Source organism: Glycine soja, chromosome 2 (genome assembly GCF_004193775.1).
Source record: "Glycine soja cultivar W05 chromosome 2, ASM419377v2, whole genome shotgun sequence".
In the NCBI taxonomy this organism is placed as follows: domain Eukaryota; kingdom Viridiplantae; phylum Streptophyta; class Magnoliopsida; order Fabales; family Fabaceae; genus Glycine; species Glycine soja.
The window spans coordinates 15,177,916-15,194,990 of record NC_041003.1 but is presented as its reverse complement, the minus strand read 5'-3'; the positions used below and the strand labels follow the sequence as shown (position 1 = coordinate 15,194,990).

Genomic DNA, 17,075 nt, shown 5'->3' with positions numbered 1-17,075 from the left:
CATTATTTAATTGGAGTTTATAATTAATAAAGAATGAAGAAACAAAAAAAATAAAAATCGAAGGACCAGAAACCAACCATTTAAAGACACACCACCCGTATGACACTATAAATTAGGGGTCCTCGATTTAACAGATAGTTTATTTACACCCAAAGCAGCAGCTAACTTAATTGATATTTCTCTTCTCTTTAATATTTTGTTCTTATGGTGAAGTCAATGTTCTCAATTCTTATCGGTCAAGTTTGTCTTGGCAGAATTTATCAAATAGAGAATATCTGCTTTACAAGAGAAGGAAACTAACTCCTTTTAAAAAAGGCATCGATGAGAAGGCATTAAGGCACAACCTATGCATTTATAAAGATTTATGGTGCAATAAATCTTTTGAAACTTTTCAACTCTTTGAAATTACTACATTAAAAATGACAATTGAAGCAATGAACTTAGAGCTTGAATGCTTTACTAGGTGGGGGTTCTTTCAGGGTTCACCTTTGGAGGGGATAAAGGTGGATTGGACGGTTAAAAGAAAAGAAAAATAGAAAAAGATCACAAATTTAATCCCTCCTACTAATAAAATTAACATTCTAATAACTAACAATTGCTAATAAAAAAAAGATTTGTCATTGAAAATTCATATTTTGTGGCATTGCTAATTGAAGAAGGTGATTCTGAAACCTCATCTAGGTTAATAAGTGTCATAATGATTAAGAAAATAAATATACATTTTTAAATATATTTATCATATTAATAAGTATCATGTTGGTAATTATTTAACACATATTCCTTCCCTGTCTAATTATTAAGACTTTTTTTTAGAAATTTGAGTGTCCCTTTTTATAACATCTATTTTTAATTTCTAAATATTTTAATTATTTTTTTCTACATATCCTAAATTATTCTTTCTCAAAACATTAAAAAAAACAATTAAGTGGATAAAGAGATAAGAAAACAATAATTTTAGAATGATAGTATAAATAATTGACCAATATAATGTGTTTAATTAAATTAACTATTTTTCTTAAAATAAATGAATTAATTGAAAAATTCTCATGATTAGGAATAGAGAGAGTATTTAACAACAAAAAAATGCTAAAAATTATCTTGCATGAAAGAGGAACTAGCGAGTCACTCTAGTTTGAGACTTGATTCTTAACAAGAGATAGGTGGGCAAACCACCTTATTTACCAAATAGACCAACTTGGAGCCACTAAACCCTTGACTATAGGTTCCTTTCCTTTTTCTCTAGGGAAGTTCATGGGTAAGTGTAACTTGCAGATTCAATTTGACCCAATTCGATTCAAACACATTGAGTTGAATTTTAAGTGTTTGAATCAATGACTTTTCAGGGCAAATTCAATGAATCAAACACATTAACCCTTTGTTTGGTACATGTGAATTAATTAAGTCAAAAAGAAATGGAACATGATAAGTCAATAAAAGTTACTATATTTTTACTTTTTAAGTAGGAGAAATTATTAGGTAAATCGTAACGACCACATAATCTATGATCCCAACCAATAACAGCATGATGATAATTTAATATTTTAAATTGATAAAGAATAATTTTTAATTTAATAAGATCCTTTAAACCAAGGAATAACAATATTAATCCTTGTTAGGTTATTAGTGAGTATATCTTTGATTTCATGAGTATATATTTGATTGTCAACATGTAACATGATTATTGATTGAGATATAAATGGTATCATGATCTTAAACCATCTAATAATTTATTGTTTGATAGAACTAAAATTGAAGTGAAAAATAAAAATTATTATGAGTTCTACTATGAAGAATTTCTACTCAAATATGTGCATAAAAAAGAGGGAAAGGACATTAATTTTAGCCTATCTTCTTCTAAATCTCTCCATCCTCCTTGACATCTTTTATATTACTAAGATTCTTTGTTTTTTTAATGTTATTATTATTATAATAATAAAAGTTTCTCTTTTTTTTTCTTCTCTTTTTTACTTGTTAAACAACTTTAATTCAATTTTTTTTTCTATTTCTATTCAACTAGAAAAAAAATTCACCCCATTGCTCACCTATTTTTTTTCTTTTATTTTTTCTCTTATCTATTTACTTTCATTCTCTCTTTTTCTTTCCTCAAAATCAAAAGAAGATTATGCAATTTAAAGATATTTGATCAAAAGTAAATATGGTACAAGATAGATCCATTACATTGTATTGTGATATTATGGTTAGACTACTCTAATAAATCCGAAAAAGTGGTCCCTTTGCCTTTAATTACTCCAACACAATCGTACTCGCAAAATCAATTTGTGGGTTTGAGAAACCGCATAGGATGAACCCTTGTCTTTTATTACTAACCAAATCTAGTCGTGAACAGTACATGTTCTCACTTTATCTTCTTCACCAAAAAATTAAAACAGGAAAAGAAAGTTATGACTTACAATCATGGAAATGTTCAAGATTTGCATAAAGGGCCCCGGTTGAAAGCACTAAAGTTATGAATTCCATTTAACTGATTTAAGTATTCGGACTCAGCAACCACGGAAAAGGGTGGTCTGAATCTCAGATGAAATGCAGATCCTCGTCAAAAGAGAGAGCACACTACATGGAAAAAGTAGTTGATGGGGAACTAATTAATAACTGTGAAGGGTGAAATTTGTCACACACTGAGGAATTTCTTAGGAAATTCTCTTTCACATGGACTAAAAAATCCGAAGCACACTAGCTGATAAAAGGTTGGGGTCCCCCCTCGAAGCCTCCACTACTCTTACGATGAAAACAAGAACTTAATACCGTGAATGTCGTGGAATCCTAGATTATCACATAGGTCTGTCAAAACACCGTTTTATTTATATTGGCTAAAGAGCTAAGTCGTGAATAATGAATGTTGTCTTAAGTTACTACCTTAATGTCGTAATCGGTTCAGTTAATGATAGTGAGGGAAGGCGTTTGCTACAGTGCTACCTAACTTGTAAAGCCTTCCCCTGCAGTTAACAAAGGTTTTCAAAAATATATAAATCTGCCACAAGGAAAACCAACAATGACAGTGACATAAAAAGGCAACAGATATTACAAACTATTTAATGTCGTGGCATAAGCGACCAGCGGGGCTAAACCACCAAGAGCCTAATTTTTTTTCTAAATTATCAAATGACGTAAAATTTAATGTAATATGATATAAGTACTAAGATATCTTATGATGACTATAAGTCATAATTTTTTTATATCTGTTGACTTTTTTTTTTTTTTTTCTTTTCGACTGTACAAAAGTTTGTTATTTCTATTTTTTTAAAATACGAATAATAATTCTTAACATTAGTGAAAAATATTAAATAAAACTAAATATGAAAACAAATTAAATTCTTTAATAATTAATTTTTTTAATTACAAAACAAATAATAATCCCAAAACATTAGTTAAAAATATAAAAAATATTTTAAAAATAATATAAAATAAAATAATATACAAAATATATACAAAAATATAAAAAAATATTAAATAAACTTCGTATATCATATTTTTTAGATCCAGAAAACATAAACTTAAAACCTTATTTAAAAAATTAAATTTAATACCACTCATATCTGCAACTTAAGTGTCTGTTTGGATTTCAATTCAAAATATGATATACGAAATCCAAAATAAATCTAATAATTCAGAAATTCAATTTTACAAAATGTTTTTGTAAACTTCGTTTTACTTCAAACTTCGTGGACGCTAAATATCTATTTATTGGTACTTCAAACACAAGTTTTGAAAGTAAAGGTAGTTTTAGTAAATTTCCGAAAACAAATCATGACAACGGTGGTTTGAAAAATGAATAGTTTTTAGTCAGATTACTTTCTGGTGAAAATTGTGTATCTACTGGATCTATAATGTTCTTTTTACTTTAAATTAACTTTGAACTTGTAGAATGTTGTCAATTTTCATGCCAACATTACACTATATTGTTAGTTACATCGCAATTGCGTGGCATCCTATGCCAACAATTTTATATATACACACTCGAGATGAATTAAGCGTGACATGACATAAACCCAAAACGTCATCATTTTTATATTTTTGCCTTCCCCTTCACTTTCGGCCATGGCATGCGTCAACAATCGAAGTGAGTACTGACTACTGAGTATCGTTGGTCCCGACCGTGTCCACACACTATAACTCCTCTCAGCCCAAAATGGTGGCACTCAGCTCAAGAGCAAGAAACGACAATATAAAAACAATATTTTTTCACACTTCACAATATGGTAATTTGATATTATAACCGTATACGTTCTTTCAATGAAGGTTCTCCAATTCTGCTAAATTTTAACATGGATGCATCATATAAATGTTGAATGTACCATATATTCAGTCTCGAAAAGAAAACAGATTCTGGAACATGACCCAAGAAAAACTTCAGCAGCCTTTCAACTTTTTAAGAGTATAAAATTAAGCTGGTCTCTAGAAGAAGAAAAATTATTTTCAGACAAATAAGTAGAAAAAAATATATAATATAAATGTAAAACAATAAGTTATTTTAAGAATTTCATAATTACCGTTCCAAGACTAGAAACTAAAATAAGAACGGTAAACTAAATAAACAGCAGGTCCAAATCCAATCCTTGTGTTGTGTCTGTGTTCGGTAAAACCACACCCATCATTTACGCCACTAATCCAAGAAATCATAATCAAAATAAAGCGAGGAAAATTGTAAGAGAAGGCAATGAGTAAATATACCAGGTAGCAGTGGTAAATTATTAAATGCTATTAACTACGACAGCTGGCATAACTAGGTAAAAACACTAGTTACACTTTACACCGTTAAAAGCTAAAAAAAAAAAAAAAAGGAAGCCAAAAATTTGTTAAGTAAAAAAAAACTAGCGGCCATTAGCGAGAGGGTTGACGGCGGAATCCTTGCAGGGACTTGACGGCGGGCTTGGTTTTCCGGTAGCAACAAGACGTTGCACGAAGCTATCTATTCTGTTTCCATTAGTCTCCGTCAGTAACCGCTTCCCGCCAAACGGTAACGATTCGAGTCCCCTCTCTTGGAGAAACTCTTCCTTCTTCATTGCTTCATTTCCCAAGCCGAACGCCTGTCATGCAACACACGCCGTTAATTTCACTTTTATTTTCATTTTTCAGGAAACCAAACAGTGTCTGAATTCTGAGCACAACGCAGAGAACAGACATATAAAAGATGGAAGATAAAAAAGGTAGAATTGAAGCAGAAGCAGAAGCATTCACTTTCACGTACCTGGATTCTGACGTAGTTCGTACGGTTCCAGCAGAAGGCATTCCCCAACATCTGGTCAATGGTCTCGGAAACACCGTCGAGTACAATGTCAACCACCGACGGCGTTGAGCACGTGCGACTCTCGCACGCTTTTGCGTTCGACGATCCGTTCCCCAAGGAGAGGACCAGGAGATCCTCCACGCCGTTAACCAACGGGAAATCGCGCTTGTTGTGGAGGACGTGCGTGACGGCCGCCGCCGTAGGGTTGTTCATCACAAGGCCGCCGTCCACGGCGGAGCAGGAGGTCTTGCCGTCGACGGAAGCTAAGTCGAATGGCTTGAAGTGGCTCGGCGTCGCTGACGTGGCTCGGCACACCTTCCAGAGCTCGAAGTCGAAGCTCGGAGACTCGGACGCGTCGGCGCGCGAAAACACGAACGGCGCGGAACTCTTGAGGTCGAAGCAAGGAATAAGGACCGGTTTACACGTGTCCTTCAAGGTCAACAACCGTCCGTCCTCCTTTCTCCGGAACACTTGCTTCAACGCGTTGTCCATGCTACTGGAGGAGAATCTCCGGCGCCGGCGGAAGATTCCGCCGGATTTCAGCTTGTAGAGTTCGGAGTTTCTCTCCGAAACGAGACGGACGGCTTCCCTGGCGGTGTAGAGCGGCCTGCCGAAGGCGTCGCCGGCGGTGATCATGGCGGCGAGGATGGCGCCAATGCCGGTGCCGGCGACGATGTCGAAGAAATCGGCTACCTGAGCGTGAGGATCGGAGGTGTGGAGACGGATCTGATCCTCGAGGTAGATGAGAGCTTCGCCGGCGACAATGGCGGTGGTTCCTCCGCCGTCAATGCTGAGAATGCGGGTTTTGTTGGTAGCTTTACAATGAGAGAGCCATTTGTGCTCCAGTTTGGAGAAGATCTCCAGAGTGACTTTACTAAACTCCATTGACTCAGTCTCTTAGGTTAATTCTCTGCTTTTAATTTTTAGAAAGAAAGAGATTTGAATAGTGTGGCTGTTGCAGAGAGAATAAAAGAATGGAAATTGGAAGGTAAGAAAGCAAAGAGAGTGTCACGCTTTGGTGCTGAGAGGAATAAATGGCTTAACTGAGTAGAGTTGGTGAGAGTAAAAACAAGGTTCGTTTTTATATTTAATTGCACACTTAGGCACTTGTTTATAATAACTGTGATTTGTTTTTATTTTTCTTTGTTTGGTCCCGTGTGTATGCACGTGCAGGCGCGCGTGCTGTTATCGGGTTGCGGGTAGCGCCAACCTCGGCTCGGCTCAGTAAGTCAGCGTAGTAGCAGCCGCAGTCATTACTATTATTTTATTTATTTTTCTTGATTTAGTCTTCCATGTTTAACTGCAGAGGAAGTCTCTTGGGGAGAGGAGTCATGCGTTTTATGTAATTACAAGTTTCTTAGAAAACCACAGACGCCAAGAAATTTATTTGAAGATGATACTAGGTAAGGAACTATCAATCTTCTACTACTTCTATATAAACGGATGAGTGAAGTAATTATAATTATTAGAATATTTTGTGTTTCATTTTGTCCTTTGAAAATTCAATAACTCAAACTAAACCAATCCAACATTAGTTGGAATGATATGATTTAAAGTTAGTTAAAGTTTTTTATAAGATCAAACTAAACCAACCTTACATCATAAAAAAACAAAACTAAACCAATCTTATTGAGAGGCCATTTTTAAAAGAAGTGATTTTAAAAGTACATGTAAAGATGATTTCTTTAGTGTTTCTATTTAAAATAAAAGCTATTTTTGTTTATTTATATTTGGTTATAATTATAGGTTTTTAGAAGATACTCAAAGCCCTTATCAAAATTATCAAAAGTCTACCCACCAAAAAAATGTCATCAAAATCTGATATTTTTCTTGAAATTTTCATTTTCATTTTAAAATTTAAACAAGAACAGTAAGCTTTTTTAAAAATAAATAAAAGAAAAAAAAGATTTTTCAGTATTTCATAGGGTTGGATTTTTTTTGTTGATATGTTGAAATAAAAAATGATACTATTCTCGCCATCCTCATTTTTAAGAAGTATTCAAATATAACTGGCAATTGTTATTTTTTTTTACAGAACTTGACAATAATTTACATTAAAACCATGTTTTTAAAAATAGTTTTTATTGCAGTAATAACAATAAAAACAACGATATTATGCTAGGAGGTATGTTTGTTAGTTGTTCACACATATTCATCACTTTCTGCCTTCTTAGTTGGAATGTTAGAATGGGGTGGAACACAGTAGATAAAAAAGAAGAAGGTTAAGGAATTAGCTACGAAATTAGATGCCCAGTTTATACAGCTTTAACGGCCCTAGAATGAAATTGCCAAAAACATACCTAAAGTGTAACAGTAATACACGATTTTAGGAGGATTGGTCTTTTGGTCCTCTTAGTTTTATGGTTTTTTTCTCCCTTCAACATAAAAAGTCATTTTGGTTGACTCTAAAGCTTGCCTGCCACAAATTCAAGAGGTCAATGAAAATTATTGACTCATTTTGGTGAGATGTCCTACTTAGTTAAATGGACTAGTGTCCAGGATGATTATTGGGCCAGTATTTTGACTGGTACTGTGTCCGATCGGCAAGTATAGAATCACATGTTAACATGTGAGGAAGTGTTTAATTCATTTTAAGTATTTTTTTTTAATCTTTCCATTTATCAGAGAAGAAAGATTATGACTAATAGAAGTTCAACTGAAAAATAAGTAAAATCTGATAAAAAAATTATTTTTGTCAAAAATTAAATTTGATATTACTTAAATAATTAGACAATAACTTCAGCAAATTAATCATTTATATCCAAACACTTAAACACTTGCTTAGTATAAGTAGGACAAATATTTTCTTTGTAGCAGAAAAATGTTTGAATTAGTCTCACGACACGAGGATCTCTTGATATGATTAATAGAAAAATTAATGAGCATAATATACGATACATTTAATTAAACGACAAGTCTCCTAACAACTGTTCTAGTCTTAATAAATTTTATTTATTGAAGAGATTACTAACAATGAAGTTGTAATAAGATTCAAAAGATCTAAGTAAACCTGAAAGCAGATCAGATCATGTATTTTATTAGAGAATGAAAAAAAAAAAAAGGGTGTTCGACAAATCATTTAAAAGAGTTCATTTACTGGTGCCTATCCAGCTATTATGCGGATACGAAATATATAACATTATTATCAATTGTTAGGAATAAAGAATATCACGTGAAAAACTGGATCCTCGTATTGAAGAAGATACTTATTATAGCAAAATAATTATGTATTCTATTAATATATAATTTGGATACACTGGAACTTATAATCGTTAAGCCTGACTATGATGCTGAGCAAATGTAAATAAAGATGCACAAATATTGGGTTGAGGGTGTAAAAAAGTATACATATATACTGATCTAAACATGCAAATAAATTTAAATAGCATATTTAGATCAAACAGTGGAAATTAAACAGAATTACGAGCGTACCTTCAACCATTGCAAATTGAATGGGAAGCGGCGCACACACGAACCTGAAAGATTTGTTCTTCCAGACCTTTGCTCACTCTGAATAGATGGTGTATTTTTTGTGAATAGAGAAGTGGGTTTGATGATACAAAACTGAGAGCACCCATCCTATTTATAGAGTCTGTCTATCACTTAGCTCTCAATTTGTTATCAGAACGTAGTCATAAACTTAAAATAACAAACATGAGAACAAGCCCCGATGCAAAAAATAATTCTTCAGGCAGATTATCTAACTGAAATGCCGTAAGTGCACGATATATAAAAAATAAAATGCAAGGGCATGATGCAGGAACATGTGCAACGGTTTGGCAAGACGCTCTAAGAATATATATTAACATGAGTAATGGTTACTTGCAACTTGCAAGATCAATTTTGTTTTGATGATGCATATATATTAAGATATACGATGATTATTGATACGTGTGCACCAACTTGTGCACCTTGTAATATATAAATTTGGAAGATATTCATCACATCCTATTCAGGATTTAAATGCATGATAAGTGAATGGCAAATGTGCCATATTCAATAACACAGTTTAAGGAATATGGAAAGTAAAACGAAGATGCGGAAGAAGGAAGCACTTAGATTATTGTCAACATGGAAACTCTTGGTATAGAAACCCACTGTTTATAGGAAAGTATATGATAGTCCACCCAGCAGCATTCGTGGAAGCCACAAAAAGACTAATCAATATCACCATCACTAACAAACGAATCACAGCCTGATAGCCATTAGATAATTTAGACTCGTACGTGGTTGAACCTATTAACTGTGAGCCCATCAAACAAATATGATATATAATGTAAATATCCAAGTTCATTTAATAAAGTACTTAACTATTTAGCAGTTTTTTTTAGGTGTCTAGGAAAATATGTAGATTTACTAAAAAAAAAGTTCGTGCTTCATATATGTGCAGATTTATTAGATTTGCTCGAGCCAAATAATATTATTATAGATAATAATTTTTTTTAAGTATTTAACATAATAATATATCAAAGACTCAAACCCGAAATCACTTATTTAACTAAAATAAATTTTTTTATCTCAGTTAATTCATATATTTGATCGTAGATCTTTACATATGCATATACATGTGCACACAATGCATATATAGGAGTTACATCTTCTTTATCTTTTTTTATGTTTTTAATTTATTTTAAAGTAATGCGATGTTAATACGTGTTTGAGATATTCAGGTCATCCCACCTCATTAGAAATGCATAGCATTTAATTTAACATAGAGTTATAGGCATTCAACAACAAAAAAACTCTTGTAGCCAATAATTTGGGCGATGACAATATTTATTGAGGATGGGCTTTAGGTTGTCTCAGAAAACAAAAACAAGATGGGCTTTAGGTTGTCTCAGAAAACAAAAACAAGATGGGCTTTGGGTTGTTGCCGAAAACAAAAAGAGAATGGGCTTTAACTTCAGCTGCCTACGTTGAAACGAGTGGCACATAGGGCATTCTGTGTACTTTTTTTTTTCTTCTCATTGCCCCTTCTTTGATGATTTTGTATTTGCTTCTATTAAAATATCTGTTTTAAAAACTAAATTTTGGAGCGTATATTTAAAAACGAGTTTATCTTTTATGTATAGAGTGTAAAGAAAATTACATTGTTGACCAAATAGATACTAAATAATAATTATTATAAAAATCTAAATTTATTTTATATAACAGCCATAATTGGATAATAATAATGTAGAAATATTTTATATTGTTAATTTTCGTGATTGAGTTTATGTAACAGGAAATTAGATTAATGTGAGATTCTTTTTTCTTAAGTTTTAATCACAATTTTTTTCATTTATAAGATGGATAGAATCCAATACCGTAAGACTAACCACTTGTTTTCTGAAAAAATAATTTTTGGGAATGAATAAATTGGTAAAATTGTAATAACTCCTGGTTGAGCATGGTTGTGGCCTTAGCAATTTAGGCGAAGAGAAGAAAGTGCTGAAAAGAGAAAGTTGTTATCCACAAGACAACGTCATCAACATTACACAAGGCGCAGGGTGTGATGGCAACCTCTTTCTCTCCGACAGCCTCTGTCGGCTCCATCATCTTCCAAAACCCTCCCAAAGGCCTTCTTCTTCTCTCCCAGCAGCAGCAACAACGCTCCTTCGCCTCTTCTGCAAGCTATGCAACTCTCAAGCTCCCTCGCGCCTTCGCACTTTCTCCAAGACCCCTCCTTTCCAAAGGGAGAACAACACTTGTGAGGGCTGCTACTATCGAAGAAATTGAAGCCGAAAAAGCCGCAATTGAAAAAGATGCTGTAATAAACTTCTCTCTCTCTCTCTCTCGCTTTGCGTCCTTCAATTCTTTAATCTCTCTCTCTCTTTCCCTCTCTCAGAAAACCAGGATGGATAGGACTATTGATAATGTCCGTACAAATTTCAGTTCCATAAGGACAGGGAGAGCAAACCCATCCATGCTTGACAAAATTCAGGTATACATACACTCTTTTAATCTGCTACCACATTCTAGAAAAAATGCATGTTCAGTGGACTTGGTTTATTTTGTTGCACTCAATTTGCGCTTATTTGCTCTGAAATTTATCTCTTTTTGTATCACTTATGTACTGATTTAAGCATTTGATTTTATAATCGAAAACAATTCACTTGCAAATCATTTTTGTTTCAATGATTCCAAAAGTAGGGTTAGCTGATTTGTAACTGGATGACACGTATATTTAGGATTCTTAAAATTGTATCGTATACGGTATGTCGTTTACTCTTCAGTACTGATGAATGAACTCAAAGTTTAATGCTCAGTGTTTCCCGTTTGTCTGTCATGGTCACATTTTCTTGCATGAAGCCTATATGTTATTATCAGCTTTTGCTTTGTTACCTTTTTTTTTTTCATTTGATTTGGATTTGTTGAGTGTTTTTCAATTACATCATGTTTGATTACTGGAGTTATAAGGTTGGGTTGGTGGTTGAAGCCTTGAAGGGAGAGGGGGGAGGGAGAGGTCCTATTGAATCCCTCCCACTAACAAATTAACAACTAACATTGGCCTTTCAAAAAAAAAAACCACCATGTCTGATTACCACATTGTTCTTTAGTAATGATGATAATAATAAGGAGCCTCCAACTTCCATAGGAAACTGACCCATCAAATTGATATCCTGGCTCTACTATTGATTTGGTTCAACTACTATAGCTCACACAATCACATCTAGTTAATGATAAAATCTCAGATATGATTGTAATCACCAGTTAACTAAGTGCTAAAATGAAAGTGATCAAATGTATTTAGTTTATTTTGTAAAGAGTTATGTCCTGTAGATGAGCTGTTTCATAACGTGTTTCTAGGTGGAATACTATGGAAGCCCAGTTAGCTTGAAGAGCATCGCTCAAATTAGCACTCCTGATGCCAGTTCTCTTTTGGTACAGCCATATGACAAATCAAGGTATACCATACATGACATACCAGACAGGTTGCCATAGACAACAAACATCAAACTGATCTTATTCAAGCTTATTGAACGTGATGATGTGCTATCCTGTGTGTAGAGTAATACTTAGCAAACTCTTGATTATTCATATTTTTTTTAGCTTGAAGGCTATAGAGAAAGCCATAGTTAGCTCTGATCTTGGTATGACTCCAAATAATGATGGAGAATTGATACGACTGAGCATCCCACAGTTGACATCTGATAGGAGGAAGGTATTCTCCAGTTCCATTGATGCTGCAGTGTCTAAGTTTATTTTTTCTCTGTCAATTACATTCTTGTTCTCATTGACTGAAAGTAATATTCTTAATTGGTTTTCATTTCTTATTTAACTATTAACAAAATCGCATAGAATCACCTCTTCTACAGTCATGACCCATGAGAAAACTGATCTCTACAGTGACTTAATATGTTGTTTGCCATGATTCCAATAGTTTTAGTTATCAATTTATTTTGTTTATGAGATTGTACCGTTTTATATAAAGGTCCTATATGCATAAATTTTAATGAATATTTGAAGGTCTAAATGAATATGTTGATTTCTTGATGTCATCTGAATAACTTAGGGTCTGTTTGTGTTTTTTTCCCAAAGGAAAAGTGTTTTTTTAGTAAATAGTAATAATATATGTTCATAAGTTTTAGAAAAGAAACTAAAAAAAATTGTTAAGTGCTATCTTTAGAAGCCAAAATATTAGCTTATGAAAAAGTAAAGCTTTACAATAGATTCACTTTTTTTTTGTTTAATCTTAAACAAACTAGCTCTTAAGCTATAATTTTAATTTATATTGCTTTTCTTTATAGGAACTATCAAAGATAGTGGCTAAACAAGCTGAAGAAGGGAAGGTATATTTGCTGAATACTTTATTTTTGAGATAGGGAACTTGCTTGTTTTTTTCCAATTTGAGGAATTTATTCTCCCTAAAACCTCTTTCATGGTTAAGAAGGAACAAACTTCAGCCAATTGTTGAAATGTAAATACCAAATTTTGTTTTCTTTCCCTGTTATTCTGAAACTTGTAGTTGTAATCAGGTGAGGGATACAGGTTATTACGTGAACAATTAAAGTTACTAACGTATGTGAAGAGTGCTTACTGTTCGGATGTAGTACTGCAATACGACTTGCTATGTAAATCATATAGCTTTATATCTTGTAAGCTTCTAGAATAAGTGATAAATATTTCAGCTAAATTGCATGTTTGTATGTATTTTCTTTTTTTTATAGGTGGCTTTGAGGAATATAAGAAGAGATGCATTAAAAGCTTATGATAAACTTGAGAAGGTTTGAATCTCAAATTACTCACCTTATTAGCTCTCTTCAGCAATTTCTTTCTAGTGTTTGTGCCATTTTCCTCCTTTTTCAGTTTTGTTGGATTTCATGTTTTAATTATTTTTTCGGAATTTTCTGATAGGAGAAAAAGCTCTCCGAAGATAATGTGAAGGATTTGTCAAGTGATTTGCAGGTAACTTGAGAGCACTTATATAAGTTTCTATGTACTTTTAGTCCATTTAAAATTCCAGTTTCCATCTCCCTTTTCTTTTTTTCTTGGGGATGGGGCAATTGTGTGAAATGGAGCAATCACAAAGCCAGGCTGGAATATGCAATGAATATACCACTGGGGAGTAGTTTTTGCCTGCTTTGCATTTGTAACCTGCCCAATATAGTGAGAAAATGTTTGGTTTCATATGTATCAAAGAATGGAATTGATTTTTTGTAAGTTGTAGGCTAGACAACTTTTATTTGTCTTTTATTGTACCTTGGGGATGTTCTTCATATTATATTGTAGAAAGCAATTTATTTTTTACCTGTCTGTTCAGTATCTCTGAAATTTTCTTGTTAACATAATTAATTTAATTTTCTCATTAGTAAATGATGGATTTATAAGCCAAGATTATCATTTCAAATATAGAATAGACAATTTTCCTTTATTTTCCTCATGTTAATTCTTATACTGTGTAGAAGCTGACAGATGAGTATATGAAGAAAGTTGACACCATCTTCAAACAGAAAGAAAAGGTATTATATATTTCCGCCTAACTGAGATCTTTACTAATAGCTTATGACAGATGGTAAATTAATGAGGTACTTAAACATGGATTACATGCCCAAGGCCACATGTGTAATATTACTTTAGTAATTGCTTCTATGACATGTTCCCCCTTTTTCTATGTCCACCACATTAGTCAATGTGTTCTAGAAATTGGCGTTCTAAAGATCTACAAATGATGTTTCATTTGGTCGTGGTATCATGGGTAAAGGGTGTTAGAAACTGAGTTCATTTGCACATTTAGACAATGGTGCTTCTGACTTGACTGTGGTCATCAATAACCTGCTGGAGATTTACATGCTTTTGTGGTTGGGAAGGGAGATATGCAAACAAGAAGTTATAATTGACTATAACTACATCTAGCAAAATCAAATTATGCATTACTGTATGATATTCATCACTCATCTGTATTAAGTATTAACTGTTTTCAAATTTTTTGTTCTATACTCCATGATTTCCTTTTAATTATTTGGGATTTGGCAAGTAATTTCTTCCAACCTGTATTTCAGGAATTGCTCACAGTTTGATGCTTTGTTGCAAAAAGTAAATGCTGAGTTCTATCTAAAGAAGGTCAAATTTTGTGCCTACTTTGCTCCAGGGTTGGATGATTAATGCGCATGTTCATTGGTTATACAGAAGACAAACTTTTGAATTAAATAGATGTTTTTCAAATTGGAAAGGTGAGTTCATGTCTGTAAATTGGATTTATTTCACGTAATTCTTCATTGAAATTAGACCCTCACCGAACCATTGTTGTCAAACTCTTGAGGCTATGGTAGACTCTTACAAGTTTATGATTCTAGGTATAAAAATCAAGTTAGCTGACTGTCAGACTCATTTATGGATAACAGGGTACGTTCAGGAAAATAACTTAATTAAGCACTTAGTGATTAAGTACTTATCATATAAGTATACGTTGTTTTTTAATCATAAAACAAATATAATTAAACTATTTTCATATATATAAGTTGTATTCATAAGCTTCCCCAAACACTTACGCCAGTCCCTGTGTCATAAGATAAGTCCAAATAAGTTATAAATAAGTTTTTTTAAATGTGTAGTTAGTAAACATGTGCAAATAGAGGTGATAGAATGGAGCAGGCCAGCAGGACTAAATGTAGGGTTTGAGTTTAAATTTTAGTCCAAATTAAATGCGAGCTTTTTAGCCTGACATAATTATGGCCCAATGTGGACTATAAGTCCACAAAAACCTATTAAAAGTTATCGGACTTTTATAGGGCTTGGACTTCATTATTTAGGCCCAAATTAAATCTGGATTTTTTATGCTGCCTATTATAGCCTACAACCCGCATTAGACCGGCTTGTATTGGACCGGTTAGCTCGTTTTGCCACCTATAAGTGCAATCATTCCTAAAATTGAGTTAAGAACGAGCCAATGAGTCTGAAGGAACAAGGATGTGAACTAACATCCATTGTCAACCCATTCTGAGGGAGTAAGGTTTGCACAAAGAATAAAGACCTAGTTATTGTGCTTTGATATGGAATACTTTTTGGAACACTATGATATCCTTCTAACATACCATGTTGCAAAATCTAATACAAAGACAATGTGACATTTGATACCACTGCAGACATCTGTGACATTTGATATGACTGTAGACATCCTTTTACACTGGTTTTGGAGCAAAATCAAATAACTTGTCGTCATGTGTTCTGTCTTTGAGTCTCTATTATGACTTGTGATGGGATTTTACCTTATGTCTGAATATTATCAGAGTTTGTTGAAGCGTTTTGAGTTTACTTAGAGTTTTGGCTTTTACAACCTTATGTGAAAATATCCAGCTGTGCCAGAGCTATTTTCTTTGGCTAACATTTATTCCTAGTTGAATAACTGGACCAAAATTAAGGATGAACTTAGAAGAAACAGCTACAACAAATTTAACAAAAAGTTTTATTCTATTTGGTGGGGATGGTTACATAAATGATAAAACGCCATTAAATTTATTTAAAGACCAAAATTTAAAAAAATATTATTCACCATAAGATTTCTTTTAACACTACATTTGGGTGCCATTGTAGCTGCTCTAACTCATTCGACTCTATTCTTGAGCTATACAACACATTACTTCCAGGAAACAATTTAGCCTTAGCATTTATGGTAAAGCATACAGTCTTTTGTGTTGACTGTCATGGACTTCAACATAATCCTCTCCTTTATTCGGGTTTGAAACCGACTTTGAAACCATAAGGAAGAACTGGGATTAAGAAGAAAAAAAGTCAAGTTCATTACTATGATAATCCACCTGCTTGGATTCAGATAGCATTGCTTGAAGATATGTCTGCTGTTTCTTTCTTTCCTGGTTTTTAGTTTGGGCTTATAGCCCCTTTTCTGTTCCCAGGAAAAAAAAAAAGTCATAAAACCCAAATTTTTCTTTATCAGTTAAATATATTTATGTGACCGAATCAAGTGGTATACAATAATCTTTATACATAATAATCTTGAGCATTAATCTGATCAGCTCGAAACCACTGTTGGGGGTTCAATTTGAGCATTAATCTCTGTACATAATAATCTTTATACGTCATTATTATTTTTTTTATCATTTTTATATACATGTATTTAAAAAATACTTTAAAGTTAAAAGAGATATTTTTTTGTTGTCTCATTTCATTCTTAACAAAATATTTTTCATGTTTCAATCCTTTTTCCTTTATCTCACTTTCAGCAAAAAAGTTCAATGGTGAGATAATAATTTATTATAGTAAATGTTCAAAAAATCGTTTTGACGACCAACGGTCGTTAAGATATTATTTATCATTCGAAACATAGAGAACTCAAAGTGATGTGATCAACAAAGGTGTGCACTTTTGAAGCCAAAATATTCCGGAAAAGAAT

The 17,075-nt window shown here is 33.0% G+C and overlaps 2 protein-coding genes across 3 annotated transcripts; one reads left to right on the top strand and one right to left on the bottom strand.

The window, feature by feature from the left end:
• Positions 1–4,663: 4,663 nt before the first annotated feature.
• LOC114390095 (probable inactive patatin-like protein 9) lies at positions 4,664–6,301 on the bottom strand. Its single transcript, XM_028350783.1, has 2 exons — positions 5,207–6,301; positions 4,664–5,045 (listed from the first exon to the last, which is right to left on the bottom strand). The coding sequence occupies exons 1-2, from the start codon at positions 6,128–6,130 to the stop codon at positions 4,830–4,832; spliced, it is 1,140 nt and encodes a 379-aa protein (XP_028206584.1). The 5' UTR covers positions 6,131–6,301; the 3' UTR covers positions 4,664–4,829.
• Positions 6,302–10,631: 4,330 nt separating this feature from the next.
• LOC114390080 (ribosome-recycling factor, chloroplastic-like) lies at positions 10,632–15,055 on the top strand. Of its 2 annotated transcripts, XM_028350766.1 has the most exons (9): positions 10,632–10,994; positions 11,073–11,168; positions 12,035–12,132; positions 12,278–12,389; positions 12,976–13,017; positions 13,396–13,452; positions 13,583–13,633; positions 14,131–14,187; positions 14,728–15,055. In XM_028350766.1, exons 1-9 carry the CDS (start codon positions 10,740–10,742, stop codon positions 14,743–14,745), a joined length of 786 nt encoding a protein of 261 aa, XP_028206567.1. In that variant the 5' UTR covers positions 10,632–10,739; the 3' UTR covers positions 14,746–15,055. The 2 variants fall into 2 exon arrangements, with proteins under 2 accessions (XP_028206567.1, XP_028206574.1); XM_028350773.1 differs by lacking the exon at positions 12,976–13,017.
• The last annotated feature ends 2,020 nt before the right edge of the window (positions 15,056–17,075 follow it).

Bases quoted from the DNA above. Each gene is read 5' to 3' on its own strand.
- LOC114390095 (XM_028350783.1), bottom strand. From the start codon at position 6,130: ATGGAGTTTAGTAAAGTCACTCTGGAGATCTTCTCCAAACTGGAGCAC. The intron at 5,046-5,206 runs GTACGTGAAAGT...GTTGCATGACAG, and splicing joins CGAACTACGTCAGAATCCAG to GCGTTCGGCTTGGGAAATGA.
- LOC114390080 (XM_028350766.1), top strand. From the start codon at position 10,740: ATGGCAACCTCTTTCTCTCCGACAGCCTCTGTCGGCTCCATCATCTTC. The intron at 11,169-12,034 runs GTATACATACAC...ACGTGTTTCTAG, and splicing joins CCATGCTTGACAAAATTCAG to GTGGAATACTATGGAAGCCC. The intron at 13,453-13,582 runs GTTTGAATCTCA...ATTTTCTGATAG, and splicing joins CTTATGATAAACTTGAGAAG to GAGAAAAAGCTCTCCGAAGA.